The sequence below is a fragment of the Ahaetulla prasina genome, chromosome 1, assembly GCF_028640845.1.
Source record: "Ahaetulla prasina isolate Xishuangbanna chromosome 1, ASM2864084v1, whole genome shotgun sequence".
NCBI classification, from domain to species: Eukaryota; Metazoa; Chordata; class Lepidosauria; order Squamata; family Colubridae; genus Ahaetulla; species Ahaetulla prasina.
Genome location: NC_080539.1, coordinates 113,178,268 through 113,203,450, shown reverse-complemented (window position 1 = coordinate 113,203,450; position 25,183 = coordinate 113,178,268). Strand labels below are relative to the sequence as shown.

At 39.4% G+C, this 25,183-nt stretch overlaps 1 protein-coding gene across 1 annotated transcript in view; it reads left to right on the top strand.

Annotated features, from left to right (window-relative positions):
- Positions 1-24,683, top strand: part of SLC35F1 (solute carrier family 35 member F1) — a 244,521-nt gene extending 219,838 nt beyond the window's left edge. Inside the window, exons 7-8 of the mRNA XM_058173110.1 lie at positions 4,100-4,254; positions 17,648-24,683. Of these exons, the coding sequence (XP_058029093.1) occupies positions 4,100-4,254; positions 17,648-17,872 (380 nt within the window). The 3' untranslated portion in view covers positions 17,873-24,683. The remainder of the gene's footprint in view (positions 1-4,099; positions 4,255-17,647) is intronic.
- The last annotated feature ends 500 nt before the right edge of the window (positions 24,684-25,183 follow it).

Below are 25,183 nucleotides of genomic sequence, written 5' to 3'. Positions count from 1 at the left end.
AAGCAGATGTTTTGTTAGAGCAGAGAGCACTTGATTTTGGATTCCATTTGTGCATTATGCTAAATCAGTGAGATGCAACTTTTGGGGGGCTAGAGTGGACAGAGCTAGGATAATCATTAAAGTCAAGTTTATTTTACTTAGATATATCATAAGGGTATCCATCAGTGGTAGGTTGCTACCGGTTCTCGGAAGAGCCGGTAGCGGAAATCTTGATATGAGAGCAAACCGATTCGCTCCTGACGTCAGCTGGGCCCTCCCACCCACCCCTGTGCTATACCTACCTTTATTACTTTGTTTTTAACTCAGCTGTAAGGCACAGAAGAGTGGATTGCCATGCCTCAGCTGTTTTTTTACTTAATGCCCTTGCGCAAAATGCAAGTTTGGCGTGCATGCAACCAAAGTGAGCAGGTGAGTGGTGATCGCGCGCAAAGCGCGTGCGCAATGTGAACCGGTGGTAAAACTGGTTAGAATTCACCACTGGTATACATGACTGCCTGGGAGAATTCTGGGAGTTGAAGTTCACAAATCTTAAAGTTGCCAAGATTGGACATCCCTGGTAGCTTGGATAGGCTATCATTCCAATGAAATACAATTAATATTATTAATATTAATATTATTCTTTTCCCCTTCTATTACATTAAACATGATAATTTGGTAACCGTTTTTGGAGGCTTTCCAGGGAAGTTGCTCTAGCTTGCTTTGGGGCTACCTATATACAGCTTCGAGACACAGTTTAGCATGATCTGCGGAAGCATCCTTAAGCAAGGTCTTCTTCCTTGTTTTGATTTTCCTGCCCAGCTGAGCAGAGTATTTTGAAAACTTCTGTTTCTACTTTCAGTTACTCCCAGCTCATCATGTCATATCTGTGATGCAGAATTATTAATGTTTACTGGGCTTAATTTCATTATTCCAGAGTTTCTGGTGCACTTGCTGACAACTTACCATATATAATGTTAATAGCAGGTGGTAGGCTAGTCCCCTCCTTGCTAATTTTCAAAATGTTACAAAAGAAACTGGCAAGTGCCCAGGAAATTAAGAGATTCAGGTAGTTCAAATGAGTATAAAAATTTATTGAAAGCTTAAGCTCTCTACAAGAATCTGGCCAACTGACTGTAAAGGGAAATGTGTGGGAGATAAGAGAGACATTCAAGGTGGGCTGTACTTAGATCTCTTGTTGGCATGCAGGGACTCATGACTTATGGCGCATTTGACCATCTCCCTCAAGCTCAGCCTGGTCAAATTAATATTTTGGAGCTTGTCGATTGAAAGGTCGGCAGCTCAGCAGTTTGAATCCCTAGTGCTGCCGCGTATCAGGGCGAGCTCCCGTTCTTTGTCCCAGCTTCTGCCAACCTAGCAGTTTGAAAGCACATAAAAATGCAAGTAGAAAAACAGGGACCACCTTTGGTGGGAAGGTAACAGCGTTCCATGCGCCTTTGGCATTGAGTCATGCCAGCCACGTGACCATGGAGATGTCTTTGGACAGTGCTGGCTCTCCGGCTTTGAAACGGAGATGAGCGCTGCTCCCTAAAGTCGGGAATGACTAGCATATATGTGCAAGGGGAACCTTTACCTTTACCTTATGCATGATATGCCTTCTTTTATTCCTTTTCATTTACTTCCTGGTATATTATGTCTTTTGATTACATCATGTCTTTTGGTTGGACAGTTAATGATTATTTTTTCATTAGTGTTTTTAATTGTGCAATGGATGAAGCCACCAAAGAAATATTAGATTGCCATAGGATAGAAATACAATTAAAAAAATGGAGCGGAAAAATATTGGGAGCTTAAGTATAGAAATCCAGGGAAGTCATGATGATGACAAACGATATTATATTATGACATTGTTATGCAAATGACATGGATAGAATGAAAACACACATGAAATCATTCACCATTTTTGTCTTCTTTATAGACACGTATAAGCCAAGGCTTGCTTTGCGCGTTTTTGTGAATGTGTGCATTACACATCACACAATACGCTTGGTATCAGTGGTGGGTTCTACTTATTTTCACTACCAGTTCAGAACTGTGAGCATGCGTGGCACTTCTGCGCATGTGCAGAACCTTCTGCGCATGCACAGAGCATCCGTAATGACGTCTGGGCAGGTGGGTGGAGCCTCCCGCTGCTGCCACTACCGGTTCGCCCGAATCAGGGCGAACCAGTAGAAACCCACCACTGCTTGGCATAATGTCTGAGCCCAGCTTCTGACTATGAAAACAAAGTAATTACATTGGGTTTTTGTTTTTTTTTGTATGCTACAAATCAGTCAACAGAACAATTCTGGCCGGTAAGGCCTCTGCAGACCTTGCCAAGGCTCTAGACTCAGAATGCCACAAAAAACCCAACCTTCTCTATTCAGCTTTGCTAACCTCTTACCTATTTATATAACATAATAACAGAGTTAGAAGGGACCTTGGAGGTCTTCTAGCCCAACCCCCTGCCCAGGCAGGAAACTCTACACCATTTCAGACAAATGGCTATCCAACATTTTCTTTAAAATTTCCAGTGTTGGAGCATTTACAACTTCTGCAGGCAAGTTGTTCCAATATTTCCATCACAAAAGATGCAACCTCTTCTCTGGAAAAGCTAAATAGCTTTCTTTAAAGCTAAGAAGTAATGGAAATGTTGTGAGGAGACATTTAACTGTTCTCTCCCAAAAACCTCCCCACTCCATTCCCCAGTGTACATTAAGTGCTGAATATGTACTGTGTACTAGAAGATGGATGGCTGCATTTTAATAGTATCCATCAGTTCCACCAGTAGCTCGATCTTTAAACCAAAAGGAAAGTAACTCTTGAGGGGGGAAAAAATAATCCCAACCCTGCTGTAAATAGACTTTCATGTGTCCAAGGTACTGAAAGTAATTACATTGCCTTAGTAAATTTATGGTATGTTTGTTCTGGAGAAAGTCTTCAGGGGAAAAAATGATATGAGATTGTGACATAAATCGCACAGGGAAAGGAACAGTATCATTTGGAATTTGCCTCGTTATACAGATAGAACCAGTTCAGTTTAGTAGTCAAGGCCCCAGGCTATAAACCAGGAGACTGGGAGTTCTAGTCCTGCCTTAGGCACAAAAGCCAGCTGGCTGACTTTGTGACAGTCACTATCTCTCAGCCCAACCCATCTCACAGGATTGTTGCTGTGGGGAAAGTAGGAGGAGAAAGAAGTATTAGGTATGTTTGCCATCTTGGGTTATTCATTAAAACAATAAAGGCAGGATACAAATAAATAAAGGGGAGATGTTACCACTCATTGATCTCTTTTTTTGTTGTTGTTAATTCTTGTGGACAACTTTGCTTTGAATTTCTGTCATTAGTTCTAAATTTGGGGATATTGCTATTTTTTGTGACTGTAGTAAATATGATCACTTTGCTATGATTATCATTCTTGTAGTAACATCGTACACATACAGAATATCAAAGCCAGGGAGGGTGAGGGCAGAGTGTTAGAACTGTAGACTGTGACTGTGAGAACTGGAAGATTATAAGTTATCAAACGAGGGCCAAGAATCACATTCTTGTAACGTTTCAAGTCAGCCGTACTTTAGGTCAGGGGTCTCCAACCTTGGCAACTTTAAGACTTGTGGACTTCAACTCCCAGAATACCTCAGCCAACAAAGCTGGCTGAGGAATTCTGGGAGTTCAAGTCCACAAGTCTTAAAGTTGTCAAGGTTGGAGACCCCTGCTTTAGGTAGCCAAATACGCAGCAGCCTTTTCAGAAAAGTCAGGATGAGAACGTGTGTCATGATGTTGAAACCTCACGCCAGGCCACTCTCGCCCATTTTTTTAATTCCATTCTCTGAAAGTAAATACCTGAAGGTAAGATTTATTTTTTCCTGGATTATGTCTCAGCTGACTCTGACACTTCAGATCACAAATAAATGAAAGCCATCTTCCCTCTCTCCTGGCACACCTTGGGCAGTTAGAAATCTTCCAAGGTTTGTTTCTCTCAGCAGAAAAATTGCCTTCAGAAAAGGGTGGGCAAGACGATACTGACTGCTTATCATCTTCCTTCCTTCCTTCCTTCCTTCCTTCCTTCCTTCCTTCCTTCCTTCCTTCCTTCCTTCCTTCCTTCCTTCCTTCCTTCCTATAGGATTACTGTATGTTGGCTTTAGTGCCTGCATGTTTGGCCTCTATAGCTTCATGCCTGTGGTGATTAAGAAGACGAGTGCTACAGCGGTCAACCTCTCCCTTCTTACAGCAGATTTATACAGTCTTTTCTGTGGATTCTTTCTCTTCTACTACAAGGTAAGTGGACCAATCCGGTTACAGGTAGTCCTCGATTTACAGCCATAATTGGGACCAGAATTTCTGTTGCTAGGCAAGGAGGTGGTGAAGTGAATTATGCTCAATTTTACAATCTTTTTTGGGGGGGGGCACAGTTAAGTGACTCACATGGTTGTTAGCTGAATCTGGCTTCCCCTAGTTACTTCTTTTCATTGGAAGACAGGTGGGAAGCTGACCAATGGTGATCACATGACCCTTGTTTGTCACTGCAACCATTGTAAATACATGCTGGTTGCCAAGCATTGGAATTTTGATCACATAACCATGGGGATGTCAAGGTGGTTTTAAGTGAAAGGATCTGTCATAAGTTACTTTAGTGTTCTTGTAACAGCAAATGATCACGAATGGTTTTAAGTTGAGGATTACCTGTATATGAGTATAGTAATTGACCACTGCCTTGCGAAGATTGATATTGCACTAATGGTAATAGCATGTTAGAGTCTTGGTGGCGCAGTGGTTAAAGTGCAATATTGTAGGCTAATTCTGCCGACTGCCAGGGCTTCAATCCCCACCGATTCAAGGTTGACTTAGCCTTCCATCCTTCCAAGGTTGGTAAAATGAGGACCCAAAATGTGTTGACTCTGTAAACTGCTTAAAAAGGGCTGTAAAGCACCATGAAGGGCTGTAAAGCACCATAAATCTAAGTGCTACTGGTACTGTTATCTTCAAAGTTCATACTGCTTTCAGTCCAACTTGTTTGTTCTGAATGGTTCTGACACAAGCACTGTACAGCATTCCTCCGCTGATTGTTGAATATACCAGAAAAGCAACTTCTCTGATCAGCCATTATCAGAAGGAAGACTCAACCCGGGGGGTTAAGCAGAGTTGCATCAGGATGGTGGTTTGTGGCAACTGAAGAGTGGTTGGATTGTGACTTATCTTGATATATAAACGCTTCTAGCAGAACAAGCAAAGAGTCTGGAAATATGGGGAATTATCTTGATTCCGATTAACGTAAGATCAGATATAATCTCAAAATATTTATTAAATTTTCATGCCACCCATCTCACGGTCACAGTGAGATGGGTGGCTTACAATATAATGAAAAGGTAAAACAGATAATGCAAAGCAATTAAAATTGAGAGGATTAAACAGGAAGCTTAAAACCAAGAGGATGCGCTGATCAACATAAGCCGTAAGTTTTTAAAATTCAATGTTTCAATATCCTATTTGTTCAGATTAAATCTTATATGTTGCTAAGGAAAAGAAGCCATTATTAAGCACATCTGCTGCATAAGGGCATTCTGAGATTTCCCCAGCTGGACAAAAAAGAGTTCCAGTTTTGAATTGAATAACCCGGATGTTGTGGGTTGCAAGTAACTTAAAGTGATATTTTTCAACTTGTAACTAGCAGATGCCTTCAGTTTCCTGTGGTGTTGTAATCCCTGTCTTTGTTCTTGTACAAGGAGTGAAAGTATCCCTGATCACCATGGGCATAAAGCACTTAAATTGCTTGTGTTAAATATCATGCTGAGGAATTTTCCTCTGCATGTTTTTCACTTGCCTTGGTTTCAGCTCAGCTGCTCTTCTCATCAGCTACATCATTGCTTTTATTTTGTAATCACTGACCAGTGGACAAAAGTCTTTCCCCATGGGACAGCAAAAGGCTTTATTGGTTAAGAAGAACCACCTCAGCTCTTTAATATCTCTTCCAAAATTCACTGTGGTAATACTTTCAAGGAGCTGCTGGGCTTCGCTGTCTCTCCTCTGACCTATAGCAAAGAAAATATAAATCAAGTAAAATGCAAGGGACTACCTTTATTTTGCTTTGGAAAGTAATTGGAAAAGCATTTTAGGCATTCAAAGGGGTTGAATCATCTCAACTTGCCATTAGAGCTGAACTTTTCAAGATTTATAATCTGCCCTGCATGCATTAGTGCCGTAGGCTAGGTTGTTGCAAAGATGAATGCAAAAGAAGTGAGAAATACGGTATTATGACTCATGAATAATTGAGTAGATTATTTATAATGAGGGGGAATTGCATTCATATTTTTATTAAACTATAATGACTTAGGAGTTACACTTTAAGAAAGTAAATTCCATCTAAAAAAAAACCCTCTGAGAATTTGGTTTATAAAATTACATCTAACAGTAATTCTGTGTAATGAGTAATTGATCTTGCCTAGACACCTACAGTGGCCAAACGTACTCTATTATCAGTCCTTTCTCACATAACAAACCCACAAGTAATGTCCCCTAGGAAATTGTTGCTGGTTTTTGTTCACCCTACCATCAGAAATTTTCTTACCAAAGCAGGATTCATATTTCACCAGAAGTAAAGTATTAAACTCCTAATGTAGAAGTCCTAAGGAGTCATTCTTTATCATTCTTCAGGGAAAACCTGGAAAAAAAATGGCAATCTATATAGTTTAGAACCCTTTTCCTCTATCCTTCAGAACAGAAAGAGACAGGATATGTTGTATTTACTTACACCTTCATTGTTTTTCAAGAGACCGTATAGAACAGGGGTGTAGAACTATGGCCCTTTTACAGTCTGTAATCTTCAACTCCCACAGTTCCTGAAACAGAATTCTTGAGCTGGCTCAGGAATTCTGGAAGTTGAAGTTCATAGATCGTAAAAGGACTATAGTTCCACACCGTTGATATAGAAGATACTGCTATAATGATCTTCCTTTTAGTGATCCGCTCCCAAATCTTGATGACCACTAGATGGCAACAAAGAAATAGGGAGCACACTCACTCTTTGCCTTCACTTTGTGATTGTTCAGATTGCTGCAGCTCAGATCTGGTAAAACATACTTCCTTCCATTTCTCCCATGGCCTTACACTTCTCATTCCACACCTACTATTGCAATTTGGTTTCATGATGTCTACCTTTCATATTCAATTCAAATGGTCTCTAGTATTATTACACAGAACTTTACTTTTCTCGATTCTTATATATTTATTATTTACATATTTATACATTCCTAATTCATACTGTACCTTATAATTTCTCCCCTTTATTTTTTTCCTTTATTTCTAGACTCAAGCCATTAGTACCATTTGTTCCAGATTGTATAATAATCTTTTTTTTCTCTTTAATTTCTTTTAATTTTTGTTAACTTTTGAATGCTTTTAATCAACTCAGAGAATAATCAAACTTCCAAGGATCCAATTAAGTACTGAAGAAAATAATTTTCAAGACAAGGCAATTTGATGGATTTTTCAGCTGATTCCTTTTTAAATTCTTCGCTTTTGCTTTGTGAATCAGCAGCTAAAGCTATTAAACATCATTTTAAAGACAATGTAGTAATCTAAAAAACTCCAAATGTTGGTGGGTAAAATATCAATGTATTTCAATTTGCTATTCATAAACCATGTACCTGCCAAATGTAGAATAATTTATAATTGCCATACTTAGTCAAAGCTGCAGTACATTGCATAAGTATGCTGCAATGGAATGCAAGAAAGTAACAAATTATTCAGCTCAGGCGTTTCGCTTTTCATTTCTAATTGTTAACGCTTGAGAAATTTCAAAAATATTAATTTTCACATGGAGGGTGAGTGTTAGCTTAGCTTCTGTCTTAAAACATCCCCTCTACTCTCCTAATGGACTGAAGCTGTGTATGCATGAATTACAAATCCATTCACTTAAAAGTAATCATTCCCTTCATGAATTAATAATTTGATCATTGCGAGTCATATTAATACAGTACTATTGTTAATCTGCCCTGAAAAGTATTTTTGCAAAAGGAGATGACATTCACTCAGCTCTTCTGGTGATTTTGATGAAGATCTTCAGGTACACAAGAAAATAATGAATAACTTTAGAGCAAGAATGGAACCTACATTTGGGATGCCATCACCGATCGCACGATCTGGTAGTGATGGGGGCAGTTAGTTCAGAGAACCGGTAGCAAAAATCCCTCCCCCCACCACTGCCCAGCCTCGCTGTTCCTCTTCTCTGTCCCTGAAGCTCTCGGTGGTGATATAGCTGCAAACAGCCTTAAATGACTGACACGGCACTTTAAAGGGCCGCACTACAGCTGATCAGCGCTGTAGGCAGCTAGTAGACCAGTGCCTCTATTTTTAAAGAAGGTAGACTGGTGCCTGCCAAAAAAAGGCACTTGGTAGACGAGGGCCTCTCAATAAAAGGCAATTGGTAGACCGGGGCCTCTATTTTTAAAGAAGGTAGACTGGTGCCTCCCAAGTTTTGTATATTTTATTATTTTTATTATTTATTATTATTGACTATACCCATTCAGTCACCTGACCACCAAGCCACACCCACCAATTAAGCCACGCCCACAGAACTGGTAGGAAAAAAAATTAGATTTCACCCCTGCTTTGAACCATCCAGCATTACTCTGCTGGATAATGGCAGAATTTGTCACATTTTCTCGTAGTAAAGGCTAATAGAAGCTGATTACATTAAGCTTAGTGCAGCTAATTCATCTTTAATCTTACATTTTGGTCCTCCCTGTGGTCTGTTTGGAGTCCACAAAAATGATTGCCTAGCCGTCTGTGTATATTTTCACACACAGATACAAATTTATATTTTTGTTTTTATTTAAATTATTATATGAATTTTATGTGGGTAATCTACACCAAGAATTTAATCGTGGGATTGCGTCCAAGGATGTTGGATTTTTTTCTCAAATAAATTATATTGCTCTTTTCTTCATAGGAAAAGATACAGAAAGTGTGAATTTACAATGTCAGTGTATTCTGCTTTTTGACACTAAAACATTGTATATTACATCTCAGAGATTTATCGTTGTCTGGAACACAGACATTACTTTTGAAAATCAATACATAATTTTATAAAACAGCTGCCGTTGCAATTTTTTTTTGTCTGATGCGGAAAAACACGAGAAAAAAATGCTACAGAGAATGAAAAAAAAATGTAATTCAGGCACTTTTAGAGGTTTTATTTTCAAAGCCTTTGTTCAATGTTTAGGAACCTTTAGACTAATTCTTTAATTGGATTTTCTGCAAACAGATCATTTTTTAAAAAAAAGTTTTTTATTTTTTAACAAACACACACAAACAAACATACAATGCATTTTTTCTGAACAGAGTACTGGCCGAGTTCCAAATTTATACAACTTTTAGTTATCTTCCAACTACCCTATTTGCCCAAGCCTCGCCCGCCAAGCCATGTCACGCCCACTAAGCCACACCCACAGAACCGGGAGTAAAAAAAATTGAAACCCACCACTGCTTTCTGCCTTTGTAGTGCTGCACAGCCTTATCTCTTGGACAGCACAGCCAACCTGGCTTATAGAAGACACATAATTAGGAGAGGCTCCTTTAGCTTGTCAGTGATTTTTATGATCAAATGAAGTGTGGAAAACTATCTGAAATTTCTCTGCTTACCTAGCTTCCTGCCTACAGCTGCACTCCAATAGAAGTTGTTTTTTCTTTCTATTTTCTCGTTTGTGACTCCCATGGCATTTTCATAGATTTACAGTAAATAGCTAAAATTAGTGACTTGACCACTTAGGAATGTGAAATAGCCTCTTGAGGTCATTGGCCCTAGTCAAAGATAATACATTCTTCATTCCTTTTTTTAAAATCCAGAAATATTTGAATATACAATTGCATTAATTACTGTTAAAACAATGTAGGTCTTTAAACTTGGCTTTTCAGATCAATCTGCCTTTCAAATTAAAAAGAAATCTTCCAAACAATTTCACTTCATGCCTGAACCATTCATGTTTTTTATGGCTAATTTTTATGGTTTTAAAATTAAATGACTTTTCGCCTTCGCTGTGCCAAATGCTCAAGATGATCTGCTCTGGTTCACCCTATTTATCTAAGGAAGAAAAGGGTTGTTTTTCAAGAAAGAAAAAAGATATAATATGAAACCAGTTTGCTTTTCCCAACAAGGCATATCCCAAGTGGAATTTGTCTCATTATCCAGCTAACAATGCATGTGAACTGGCATTGCCTTTATTTATCCTTTATATTGAAACCTCTGGCACAGGGGTGAAATCCAGCAGGTCCTGACAGTTCTGGAGAACCAGTAGCGGAAATTTTGAGTCGTTTGGAGAACCGGCAAATACCACCTCTGGCTGGCCCCAGAGTGGGGTGGGAACGGAGATTTTGCAATATCCTTCCCCCAGAAGTGGGGAGGAAATGGGGATTTTGCAGTATCCTTCTGCTGCTACGCCCACCAAGCCACACCATGCCCACCAAGCCACGCCCACAGAACCGGTAGTAAAAAAAATCTGAATTTCACCCCTGGTCTGGCACCATATTTCTTCCTGCTCTGCGCCCACAACACACAGTTTCTTTCCCTTTGTATGGTAGGATGTACGCATCTTGTATATCTGTCTGCATGTCTGTGTGTGTATTCATACACCATCACTCTCTGCACTGGCTGCTCAAGAACAAACCTGCAATAAAACATGGGCATTGGCTAATGTGAACATCTATCTCAATTAAAAGTTCAGATGCAAAACAATGTCGGAGGAAAGCAAACTCTTGGAAAAACCCCTCTGCACTCTTTTCTTCCCAAGGGACTTTTACATTCAGGTTGAAGTTAATGAGCTGCAGCTGTGAAATCTTTGCCGGTCTGAAGGGGAAAATTCAACAGAAAAAGAATTAGCCAAAGGCCCAGGCTGAGTCAATTATTGTAAACCTGGTGGTGAGCCCCCACCAGCCTCAAAGATAGCGATGCAGTATTGATTATTACCAGCAGATGATATTTTACTAAAAGTGGCTGCTCAGAAGCCAAGAGAAACACAGACACCCGTCAACATTGTACGCGGATGCCATGAATACAAAAAAAACATTAGAAAAAACAATAAATAGGAAGGGGGAAGTGGCTTTATTTAGACATCTTTCTGAGCTGCAACAAAAACCAATAAAGATTCATAATTATTTAGCATTGATTTTCTTCAATCAGGCCTGTCTAAATTCTGGGACAGTAGTGGGCGACTATAGGATTCAATAATGTAATATTTTAGCCTCGGGGAAACAATTACAAAATCAATGTTGGTTCTCTTCCTTTTTCTCTCTTGAGCACATTCTTACCTGGCCAATTCTGTACTAATCACCCACCAGCTTGGTGGTAGACTCTGTTTTTTAAGTCGGTGCTTGCAAGCTGGGATGAGTATATAAATCAACTCCTACAAAGGAGGGAACCTGACCGCAGTATTGTTCAGCAGGGAGGCCAAGTTTGAAAAACTCTGCAGTGCTTCACTTCTGAAGGGGGGAAAATATTTCAGGGATGGCCATTTAACTCCTGTCAGGAACTCTTTAAAGCAGCTGCATCGCTTCTTGGAGTTGCAAGGCCCAACTACAGTACCAATGGTGGGATTCTGCGGACATGGCTTGGTGGGCATGGTGTGGCTTGGTGGGTATCGCAGGGGAAGGATACTGTAAAATTTCCACTCTCACCCCATGTCTGGGGGAGGATACTGTAAAATCTCCATTCCCTCTGTACTCCAGGGGAAGGTTACTGCAAAATCCCCATTTTCTCCTGATCAGCTGGGACTTGGGAGGCAGAGAATAGATGGGGGGGGGCAGTCAGAGGTGGTATTTATCAGTTCTCTGAACTACTCAAAAGTTCCGCTACCGGTTCTCCAAAACTGATCAGAACCTGCTGAATACCACCTCTGTACAGCATGACCCCAGAAAAAGATACTGGGTTCAAAGGGTTATCAAGAGGCGTTGTGTGCCTGCTCTCTTACACGTGCTTCAGAGCATTTTTATCCCTTCAATTCAGAAGTGCTGAATGAACCACCAGTTTCAACATGCTACAGGCAACCTTCGTTTAGCAACTGTCTCATTTAGTAACTGTTTGCAGCAGTGGTGGGTTCTAACCAATGTTACCACCGGTTCGCTTCCTGAACGCGCTTTGCACACACTTCGCGCAAGCACATTGAATTGCTGAACAGCTGAGGCATGGCAATCCGCTCTGCCATGCCTTTCAGCTGGGCTAAAAATGAAGGAATAAAGGTAGGTATAGCACAGGGGCAGGCAGGTGGGCCCAGCTGATAGTCGAAGTGAACCGGTTTGCTCTCACATCAACATTTCTGCTACCGGCTCTCCCGAACCGGAGAGAACCAGTAGCAACCCACCACTGGTTTGCAGTTACAGTGGAGACTAAAAAGTAACTTTGTGATCAATCCTCACATTCATGCCTTTCACAGGTCTATAAAGCAAAGGAAATCTGAAGTAGGATGTAAGCACAATTGTTTCACTTAGCAACCATTTTGCTTAATGACTAAATTGCTGGTCCCAACTGTAGTTGCTAAATGTGGATTACTTGTAGTGGTTTAAATACAATCCCAGATCCTTTTGGATGTGAAGACTATTAATTAACAATAACTCCTAACAAAGAAGAGAAAAAAGTGTCCTTATATTAATCCTTAGCCCCCAAGTGCTTATTGATTGTTCCCATGTGCCTTATACAAGTAAATTGAACCCATACACACCCTGGATCTTAAAAGGTTGATCTGTGGGTGCTTAAAGAAAATCTCATCATGCAAAAGTGTGCAAAGTTTTGGAAACAGCAGTTTTCTTATAGTAAATCTAAAACATGGTCAAAATATAAATCCAGGAAATTAGCTCAATGTATTTTTTTTAAATGTTTAGTTAACTGCCCCTCACAATAGTGACTCTGCCCAGCTTACAAACATTTAAAAACAATACAAAATATTCCAGACACTCTACAAGGGAAGTAGCTCCCTTTTTAGTCAAGTTCCAACGTGTCATATTTCAGACCTGCATCCATCTGGCTTGGAATGTACATTGAAGTATCATCCCTGAATAAACCTGTCAAATGAACTCACAAGCCCTTGCCAACTGAGGTGTTTTGAAAGTAAAATTTATAAACATTAGGAGAGCCATCTGTTATGTTTAAATTCAGTGGTTTCTAAAGTGAACTACAGATCTTACATCAAAACCATTGTATAAAGGCATTGTTTTCACCCTAGCCTCAAAGGAAAACATTGATGCATTTTCTGTGTTGAGTTTCCAGAAGCCTGGCAGCAACAGGGGTTTGGATTCTCTGAGGAGCAAAATGTCAGAATTCACATAGAAGCTGGCAGTAAACTCCAGTGTTGTGTAAAAGTTTGGGAGCCCTTCTGAATTGTCCATCTTTCTGCGTAAATATAACCTAAAAAGTTATCTCCACACAAGTCCTAGAACTAGAAAATGAGAACCCAATTTAAAAAATGAGTCTTAATTGAGGGGAATAATCCAAAGCTATATATTTGTATGTGGCAAAAGTATGTGAACCTCTCAGATTATCAGTTCATTTAAGGAGAAATTGGAGTAAAGGGTTTTAATCAATGGGATGATAATCAAGTGTGAGTCTGGGAGGTCCTCCCTTATTTAAAGAACAGAATTCTGGGTATTCACTATCAAAGTCTGGTCTTCACAATACAGGTATGTGGAAGTGTGTCATGAATTGAGGGAGATTTCTGAGAGTTTGGGGAAAAAAACAATTGTTGATCCTTACCAGACTGGAAAAGGTTACAAAATTATTTCCAAAGAGTTAGACTCCACCAATCCATTCTCAGGCAGATTGTGTACAAATGAGGCAATTCAGCACCATTGTTAGCCTCTTGACTAACCAAGACTATACCAACAGCAAGATGTGTAATATTTTGGGAAATCTCAAAGAACCGTAAGGTAACATCTAAGGCAGTGGTTCTCAATCTGTGGTCTGCAAACTCCGGAGTGGGGAGGGGGCTGATGTCATCACAGGGAGTCTGTGAAGGCTTGAAGAAATGTTATGATTTAAATCTTGAGTTAAGTTCTGGGAGGCCATGGCCATTGTCCGTGGCCACAAAAGGTATTTAAAAGGGGTCCATGATGAAGAAAACTTGAGAACCGCTGGTCTAAGGAACTAAAGGACTCTTACATTAGTGAATATCAGTATTCATGAAATCACAATCAGGAGAACAAAGAAGAACAACGGTATGCTTGGAAGGTTTGCAAGGAGAAAGCCACTAACAAGAGCATTGCTGCCTATCTACAGTTTCTGAAAGACCATGTAGATAAGCCGGAATACTATTAGAATAATGTTTTGTGGATGGATGACTCCAAAGTAGAACTTTTTGGCCCGGCTGAAAAACGTTATTCGGTGGAATTGAAGTGCAGGTTTTAACCTATAAAGTTCTTTATGACTCGGCACGGGCTTACTTCTAGCAGATGACTACCCCAAAATAATTGCCTTGAGAATCCATGCGACACACATCATGTTGGGAAGCTGCAGGAGCTTCTTCTATACAAGCACAGCTTTGAGTTGACTGGGAAGTGCATCAGGAAATACATATTTGTAGCATACCTTTTCCCAATGTACTAAAGCTTCTGGCTTGGGAATTTTAATAGGATTCACACCCAGGGAGGGTACCAGCCTAGAGAAGATAGTTTGTAAGAGAGCTGAAGGTGTATGTTGTGGTCTGCCAGCAGCCCCAGACCTGGCAACGGAGTCAGATAGTGAGGAGGCTGTGGAGGACAATGGGAAGGTCCTGGAGTCAGGGGAAGGCCCAGACGAGGGGTCTGCATCGGAGGCAGAGATGGGGCCAGGGCAGTGATGCGTGGACTCCGGAGCCTCCAGAGGCAGAGGAACAGGAGGAGTCTGTTCGTAGTGCACGCATGCGAAGAGTTGCCAGAAGGTAAGAGCGCTGAAGAAAAAAGGACAACTCGGGAGTAAGGCCAGAAGATGATTGGCCACTCCCATAAGGCTTAAAAGAGCAGCAACGAGCTGCTGCGTTCTTTGTAGAAAAGCAACATTGATTTCTGTGTTTCTTGTCAGCGTCTCTTGAACTTTGTGGGGGTTTTGCCAAGAAAAGCCTTTGGCAGTTGCCAAAGACATCAAAGGTTGGTGATAAGGCCTAAGGACTGGTTATTAAGAATTTTGTTTTGGACTAAGCTGAGAATGAATTAATTCTCAGCTGTTTTAATAAAATAAGTTTGTTGAGGACTGAATTGTTTTAGTAATCACTATTTGGGCCTTGGTCACAACAGTATATGCTTCCTTCTAGTTTTTGTCAAGTAACTTCCTGCTTCCCCATTTAGACTCCCAGCAATATTTCCAGCAATGGTAGTATGTGCTTTATCATTTAAAACTCATTATCAGGATTAATAATCATGGAGCCTTGTTGGTCCCAGAGCTCTCTTATAGCTCATTACCATTACTAGATCATTATTGGGCAAAACCAGAGCAATAAGCAGCAACCACCGATTGTTCATTGACCCAATAACACAGTTCATCATGAAAATCTCCAGGGTATAAGTGAATGCCCATGGATAGTTAATACTATGAATGAATGGCCTCTCTGCATCTGAAGGCAGGAAGCCAAGCTCAACACAACAGAAATGTGGTATCTGTAGAGAGATGATGGTCAGTCCATTATGCAAGTGAAGTCAGGGATAACAAACAGGGAGTCAAGAACAAGAAATGCAGGTGATCCCATAAGGTGAAGTCATGGCTGCTAGCAAATTGAACTTTCAAATTATGTACTTATGTACTAATGAGGCAGCTACCCCCAGCCTTAGAATAGCCTTGACCTTTACCAGACATAGTTCTTCGAGCTCAGGTATTGGCAATGCTGATGTTCCCTTGCCATTCCTATTATTTGCAAAGTCTATCCTGTGGAAATTCACAATGAGGAAAGAAAAGACTATCTGGAGTTCTAGTGACTTGGAGGCTCTTCTTAAACGCAGGGTTGGGATCGCTATTGTTAGAGATCACAATACCAGGCTTGCTTTCCACTGTGCAGAATTTCAGTGGTGATCAGGATGCCCAGAATTATTCAAACCACTTGGTATGATGCATAAGAGAAATAAGCTGCACAAAACAGATTTTGCCTGCATGAACTCAGTGCCAGGTGAAAGCTGTCCTTCAGCACTGTTGATGTTTGACATTATATTTTTAGCTGCCAAAGCAATAGGGTGGCTGTACGAAATTACCTGGTGAGATGTCACAAGAAGAGAAAATGAGATATTGCAAGAGAAAAAACAATTAATTGGCCTGCCCACTAGACAGCCTCTCTCTCTCATGCTTTGAACTTTCCTCAGTAGGGTTTCTTCTCTTCTGAAGTGAGCCAATTACAGTCTTAACTGTGGAAAACTGCAGCAGGTGGAGATGTCATCAGAGCTTACAGCCGGTGTGTTGTGTTGCATCTGTGAATGTGTACATTTTAAGATAATTTAACCATCTGTTAACCTATCAGATGTATGTGTGTGCATATTCATACATACATACACCTAGACATGGTTTACACAAAAACAAGCCCTGTGGCTGTAGCAAACAATGAAAGGAAATATTTGAATTAATATGCAAAGATTATATGAAATACTCTGAACATTGTAATTTGCTGAAAATTGTTTCTCCAAAACCAAGTCTGCATTTTTTTCTCAAAATGTCTTTTTTCTGAACAGGTTTTCCATTTCTCTTCCAAATATGCTACTTAATCAGTATATAATATATTGATTTTCACAGTGAAGACTAGGTTTGTGGTGGCCTACTGTCCCTTTTCAATGGACAAGTTGACGCAAATGAACTTTTGCGGTCAATTTATATGTTCCCAAGAAAAACTTCATATTGAGAATCATTCACTTAGTCATGTCTTAATGATTCAGAGATGTTAAGGATCTTTTCTATTTAATTTAGAACAGCTTAGTTTCTTCTGGTGGATCTTTCAACTGTCAGTTCAATAATATTTCTAGCCTGAGGCTGTTGACTTTGTTTTCACTTTGACATTTATAATATTTAATTAGTTGTTCTTGGAGGTAGCAAGTTAATATGTACAACTTATATGCATACAAAGACTTGTGTTGTAGAGCTTTTATACTGCCTCATTAAAATTAATGGATGGATGGATGGATGGATGGATGGATGGATGGATGGAAGGAAGGAAGGAAGGAAGGAAGGAAGGAAGGAAGGAAGGAAGGAAGGAAGGAAGGAAGGAAGGAAGGAATTCCTACACTCCCTTCTAGGGTCCCATAAGCAAAGTCAATGGGGAAGCCAGCAGGAAGTTGAAAGTTTGCTTACTCATGGTCATCCTGTTTTTCTATTTAGGTAAGAAAATTTCTGAAACAATGACCCAACTGGGCATGACTTATCTAGTCTTTTCACAAAATGGTTATGATTCTTTTGTGTTTTAGTTACCTTTGATTCATTTGAGTTTTAATCGCTGGATTTTTACTTCTGCAATTGAAGTTCTGAAGATTTTATCTGAAGGCATAACATTTCTTTCTTAGAAAATGGTAGTGATCATTGACTGAAAGCAGTAAAAGCCAAATTAATTTACTGCTGATTTAGGTAATTTATTTTTGGCACTGAATTTTGATTTATACAGGGGGAAAAAATTCTTGCATGCAACTGTTGCGAACAATGCATTTACTGCTACACATTTTTTTGACTAATATTATTCTTTCCATTTAGTTTTCAGGACTTTATCTGCTGTCATTCTTCACAATCCTCATTGGCCTTTTGCTGTACTCCTCTACATCCACATACATTGCCCAAGATCCACGGGTGTACAAGCAGTTCCGAAATCCTTCAGGACCTGTTGTAGACTTGCCAACCACTGGGCAGCTAGAACCTTCAGTAACATACAGCAGCCTCGGCCAAGAAACGGAAGAAGAATCTCATGTCCGTGTTGCCTAAACTCAGGCCCTGCCACCCTTGGTGGAGTTTGTATCACCATTATCTCTGTATCATTCATAGAGAAAGGTATTTTCCGGATGCAGTGACTCTAGTCAGCTGCAAGGTAGCAAATAGGGGAGGTTTATTAAAAAACAACCAACACCATTAAAATCTTTCCAAGAACGCTTTTGACTAGGAGCTGTAAATCCAGTCTTTCATTTGGAGCAGTGCTTTTCAGTCTAGAAATCTTCTCATTAAGGTTTTCTTAAGGAGACGTTATGAAATGGCAGGGAAACTTTCCTGAAGGACAGTTTGCCTACCTCAAAGCCTCCATTTGGAATGGAACCCATCTGTAGTTGTAGAGAGCACGTTTTAGTTTACATGGGGCAAACAGGCTTGGCCAGAGCCATATCTGAACCGAAAATCCATTCTACACTATGCCCTGAGTCCCTTCGCAATGTGCTAGAGAAATACAGAGGTAGATTCTGAAAGAAATTGGGGGGGGGAGAAAGGGAAAAATCACAAGGAAACTGGTGGGCAGGGATCTCCCAGTGTCACTTTGCTAACCTGTATTCTGTAATCCAGAATACTGAACCAACAGTACAATATTAAGGCTTCTGAAGAGAATCAATATGATTTAAAATTGCTCTGGTTCTTGGCAGAAATGCCATTCAAATCAAAAGATACTATGCATTTTAAAATGTATTTTGCCCAAAGACTGATTGCTTGGGAACGTCATATCTAACAAAAAGGATGAACTTTGTAAGAGAATTCTTCATTAGGCTATATTTTTCCTGATCAATCGGTGACCAAAACAACACTGGTAGACTATTTTCCAGTGTTTTTTTTTTCCTCATTCAGAAGATAAATGTGAAGTCCTGAGAAATATTTTTGCACAGTTTTGTCTAGATGGGCTTTAAAAAGAACTTCAGTGCAGGTGATGTTGATGGGGGAAAGGAGTGAAGTGGGAATTGAATAACAGATGAGAATTGGACCAGTTGGCTGTGGGTGGGTGATCTTCAGTTTTTTTCAGTCTCTAGAACTTCCACCAGTCCTTTTGCTGTGCTCTTTCCAAAGCAAAACTTAAACAAAAAAACAATCCTCCAACACACCTACCTTTACCTACAGAAAAGGACTTCAGAACAATGTCAAATGCTCCAATCAAGGGGTAAATTCCAGCTGGGGATCTGGGAATTGACTAAAAGTCTCCAAATCCTTGTCAGGAAAATTTACTCTGCATACCAGTTTCCACCAGCAATGGATTCTCTTCCTCAGTGACAGTGATAATTTCTGGAACATGGATGCCAAATTTGCATTCAGGTTCCAGGTAGCCAGCAAAAAAAAAAGAGAGAGAGAGAGAGAGAGAGAGACAATACTGTCCATCTAAAAAAATGCCTGGCTCTGCTGCTCCTTATCTCCTCTTTTTGATGTAGTGGAAGAGAAAGAGGCAGGCTTTCAATAGGGCCTGTTTAGTGTAAGTTTGAGTAAAGACTTGAAAACTTGAATATTTTCAGGATGAATGTGGATTTGTTCACCAGTTGCTAATGGAAAGGGACTAGAAACATGGGAAGCAAGAAAACCTGGTAATTAACACTTAATTCAACAAGGGAAATGCCTAGTAGGGCCAAATATACATAGATACTACCAATTTTTGTCCAGTTGAGGTACACAGAATCTATACCCTAGTGCCATTGTGTTCATTCAGCTACCTTAGCTACCTGGTTGCCCATTCTCCGAAGCCTTTCTCAGCCTGGGCCTTCTTGATGATGGGCAGAATTCTCTCACCTCTAGCCATGCTGCCTAGGAGTTTCACTCTAATGCTTCTTGAAGGGCTGAGGTTGGTGAAGATGGCTCGGAAAAAGTTCTGGGAAGCCATGGATGGACAGCTACCAGTATCCATCTCTATTCTAAGAATAGGTTGAAAAGAAACTTTTTAACCTTTTTTTAAAATATGTACGTAATAGTCAAACACTGACCTTTGAAATATTTTTACAGTAATACTGTGGGCAGCTGAGATTGGCTGATAACATAATTATATTTCCACTTTCAGTGTCTTAACCTTACAGATACCAACAAGTTCCTTTCTCTTCGCAAATTTAGTTGCTATTGAGAAAAAGAAATGGAATATTTTTGTAGACATTCTGTCCAAGAGAGGAACACAGGAATAGCTGACCTATGCTGCTCTCATTCACAACGTGATACTGGCTAGATGTGAATTGTTTAGAACTCAGTATATTCAAAGTCTTTATGTTTATTCCATATTTTTTGGGGGGGAGGGGGAGATCTACGTGACTGATGTTTCTTCTGAATCTTGGTCCCTTGTTTTTACTTTGAATCAATAATCTAGTTCCAGATTCAATGACTGCTTAGATCCTTAGTCTTCTAGTACAGATTTGCACATTCCTTTCCTTAACAAAATTCTTGTGATTGTCACCGCTCGGTGACACATGAATTATGCCTCAAACTGGTTAATTAAAATATAGCTTCCATTTCCTGGTTAGGAAAAGCACGCAACTGATTTTTCCTCTGTCTGCAAAATTAATTTATCAACTCGGCAGTAGCTTTGTTTCCCTCAAGAATATTGGCCAAAGTCATTCTTTTTATCATTATGTATTCAGAAATGTAATCATCTGAATGAAGTTGGTGACACAACAGTTCTCAAGGTGCTGCTACTTCCCAACTACCATAGAACTGACCTCACTTGGGCAACATTCAGTTTATATAATTGGGGCCTTGGCTTAATTATGGCTACAGTTCTTACAAAGTAAAAAAGGCATAATACTATATATTCATAGTGCTATAAGCAATACTAGAATCATTTCCTGTCTTTTAACATCAGAACAAAGATGCTCCTGTGATTTATGAGCCTTGAAGCTGAACCAGAAACAAAATTCAGGTTTCTTTAGAGCCTCTCATCCTTGAAAGAAAATTGGGATAGCTGTTTGTTCCAACGATAGGAAAGCTTTTTGAAATATGTCGTTGGAATGGAAGAATCAAATAACTTATTTTAAAGCTTTTAAAGCTTACTCTTTCTGCACAGTTGATCACAGTAATCTACTAGAATTGTGCACATTTGAAAAATGAATCAGAACAAGTATTTTTGGATCTCCTATGGCAGGGATCTTTAAACTTGGCAACTTTAAGACTTGTGGACTTCAACTCCAAGCAAAGCTGGCTGAGGAATTCTTGGAGTTGAAGTCCACAAGTCTTAAAGTTGCCAAGTTTGGAGACCCCTGTCCTATGGTATGAATACAGCCTCTCAATGCTCTTCATTAGAGCAAACCTGATTGGCTGGTTTCAGGTTTCTGAATTATCCTGGGAAAAGATACATCTGTTTCTTTTTAGATGCACTAATTTAATTATTTGATTCATTAAAATCAGCAGGATCTTTTTTTTAGACTAACTCAGAAGCCTGAGAAAACATATGTTTGTTTTAATAAGTGGCAAAGAGCTGTTGTGTTTGCAAGACATCTGAAGCATTCCCAGTTTTATAACAAAATATTATTTTACCTACCTCAGAAAAAAAAAGAACAGATGAGACTACAGAGGTACTGAATATTTCCTCAGTGAGCTGAATTTGCGAAGGAACCTCTTTCTTATGTTCTTAGTACCGAAAGCTTGCAGTATACACTACAGTAGTTCAAAGTAAGATACTGCGTTTTTATGTGTGAAGATTACATTCACAAAGTCCATTCTTCTAAATATTTATCTTCACAATAAACCTAATTCCTATGAGAGCTGTATGTTATGGCACCACCACCATGCCTTGTTCCATTTTAGAATTCCAATACATGTACGTACAGTATCTTCGGTAGTTCAGAACTAGGGATTTGCACAACTTGAAAATATGTTTTCTTTCAAACTTAAAACAAATAGCTGTGTTCAAGTAGGTCTACTGAACCATTTTTCATTAGCACTGAAGAAGAAGAAAAAAATCTGAAACATATGGTTCTTCTGACTTTCAGCCCAAATAAAATCCAAACAAACCCCATAGCGATTTTTTTTTTACAGGGCAAAAAGAAAATTAGAGAGGTATACATTGTGTTTTCTCTTCCATCATCCTCCATGTGGGCAATGGGCCAGAGCACAACACTCTCTTTCTCCTTTCTATCTTTATCTCTAGTCCTGGTGGCCTAGAGGTGTAGATCTTGTCTCATGATCAGGAGGTTGTAAGTTTGATTCTAGGTAGAGGCAGATGTAGGGTCTCCCGCTTGGGCAGGGGCTTGGACTAGATGACCTGCAAGGTCCCTTTCAACTCCGTTAAATCTTCAGCCTACAGTTAATATCCTGCCCTCATCCCAGTATTCCCAGTGCTTTCCCTTTTTCTTCCCCCTCCAGCTACTTCTAACATTTGCATACGTTGCTGCCAGAGAAATCCCTCAGTCTTGACTTCTTCCTAGTCTTAAATTCTCCAATCAATTCTGCCCAGAGGAACCATGTTCAGTCCATACCCAGAATAAAACTGTCCCATTTCCCCGCCCCCTCTATGTTGACCAAAATACATGGTGTTTTGAAATACATGATATGGTCCCAGCATAAACCACATGAAATAAGCTGCTTCATGTGCAAAACAATATGCATAGGGAGCATTTTATATACTCCTCATTGCAATCGAATGTCTTCAGTTAGTAACCCTGCACACTCTAGCATCAACTCCCCAATAACATGACCAATGGTGGGAGATTATGGGAACTGTTCAACACATCTAGAGGTAAGTTTGCTCACACTGATTCACTTATTTTATCGTTCACGTGGCCCCCATTGGTTTTCTGTGTAAAGAAGAATCCAACTGCGAACTGTCTCAGCAGCTTTTCTCAACCCAGCTGCTCTCCAAATATAAAACTAGAAATTCCACGAACTGACCATTTTAGTTGGGAATCCTGGGAGCTATATTCTCAGTATATCTGGGAGATGCCAGGTTGGGTCTTTCTGAGGTAACTGGGTGGAAGCAATAGCCCTTTGCTTAACCAATGCTACCAAGTGGCCTTTTTTGTTTTTCCTGTTTCGTTTTGCATACAAATCAAATTATTAAGACTATTTTGTAAATTATTCTGTGACAAAGATTCTGTACTACTCTTTGCAACAGTCTTTCACAAGTTGGGTGACATATACTGCTGTGCAGAGAAGAGGGGTGAAATTAGAAATCTGAACTATAAAATAGTTGTGCAAAATTGCCATTTCTTTTAGAATCAGAATGTTACTGCCAGGTAACATGAGCACATGTTATTCCTGACGGGGTACATGAGTTCCAGGCACTGTTTAAATATCACCAATATAATAACTTCATTGTGGCTTAAATATTGGCTTGACTCATTATATCAAGACTCTCTTGATAAATGTAGGTTTTAATTCTGAATATGCTTGGATGTATCTAAAGGACAGGGTTACGTGTGTTCAGGGGCCTTAACTGTTTTCTCAGGTTTCAAAAATCAGAAGTCAGCTGATGAGCATTGCCATCTCCCAGTCCTTTTTGCTACCTTTTATACCAATTAAATACCTTTCTCTGAGTCTGTGGTCCCATCCTTGATCTTAATGACTTTTTGAAGAATTTATGCTTTTATTTTCTTGCTTAAGCATTCGTCTTTCATAACTTTTGAGGACTTTTATTTATAGTATTTATTTTGTAAGCCAAATGTTGTTGTAGGTTCTCTTTTTAAAATAGCTCATTCTTATGACACTAATTTGTAGATTACTTTCCGTAGAAACAACCTGGATGAGAGGCATCACTCAATTCACTCAAAAGTGTTCTTACTGAAATAGAGCATTGCAAGTTGCAATCTTTCAAAGGCTGGAAAAACCACCATTGAGAGCTTAATCTCCCCCCCACAAAAAAAAAATTAAAATTATTCTTTTGCATGGGGAAAGGGAGGTGGAAGACTGGAATGTTTAAGAATGGAAGCTGCCTTATATTAAATCATTATTGCTCCATTGAACCCAAACAATGTTTTTTTACGGTTGGCAGCGAATCTCGGGCAGAGGTCTGCCAGTCCATTGAGCTCCTATATCTGCAGACTATGGAGTTTGACCTCCCTGCCTTCTGCTTAGAAATCACACAATCTGCTCTTGGGCAGTAGGCTTTTCTAATTCTTCTACAATTGAACAATGTTGTTAAACATATTTATTGCCTAAAATGAAATGCCAAGAGAAATTGATTGATGCATAATGAAAAGTGAGGTCCATCTGAGTGAGTTATTGTCTGAACAGCTGATGTCTTGCCATTCTAAGAATTTGGGGGTGGGGCATCAGCAAAGCTCTTTTGGTTCAGCAAGTAGCTACCCTATCAGTGTAGCCATTTACTTCTTTGGAAAATGGATGGACCAGTTCCTGGAGGTGAAAAAGTAGTCAGCTATCCTGACTGTGCTGATATAGTTCAGTAATTGAATGGAAACTATAGCAACAGTTTGGTTTGTCTTCGACTTGAGAACTCAAGAATACAATCAGCAACCAAGACAGACCAAGCAATTGATGTTTTACACCACTGTGTCAAATGAAGATGCTTCCATACATAGTTTTAGATATTGCTAACTTGTGCCATTAACATTTCAACCAGTGTGTCGTATTTTCCCTTTTTTTAAATGACATTAGTATTCTCAAGCTAGCTATAAATATCAATTTTACCCCATGGGTAGGATTTTAATTGTTAAATGCCATAATAAAAGCACACTAATTTTGACACTTACAAATGGAAGTAAGAACCAAAAACAAGGAATGTCCACAATATTCACTAAGAACGAATTATCTTCTGTTTTGATATTTGCATGCTCCAACATGGACTGGCTGTGGCAATGTAATGCCTGTATAATGTTTTCAAATAAAAGAAAAGATAATCCTTTATATAAGCCAAGATTGTTTTTGTTCGGAATTAAAATCAAGTGAACATTCTTCCATCCCAAGCCCATTTGCTTCTGGGGACAGATGTTTATAATGTATAAGGTCACAGTTTTTCTTTAGGTGGCCTAGACATTTGTCACACTGCTAGACTTTCATAGGACCAAGATTCCATATTAACCCAGAAGCAATGTTGATGTTGGACACTTAATTATTATGTGTATTTTAATTCTTTCTGAATTTTCCTTACACTTAAAAAAAAATCTTCGCAACAACGTTAAAATTTTCCTATCGCTTTACAGGAATGTCTTCAGAGATTAAATATAGAGAGACCCAACCTGTAATCAATTAATATATATCCATGCTTTATGTTTTTGCCTGACCTTTGCAGAGACAATTCTTTTTCAATTCTAAATCCCCCATAAAATTATAGAAATTGAAACTGAAAAGCAGTTATTTAAAAAAATGCAAACATTGGGTTGTATCCAATGGTGGCAGGATAAT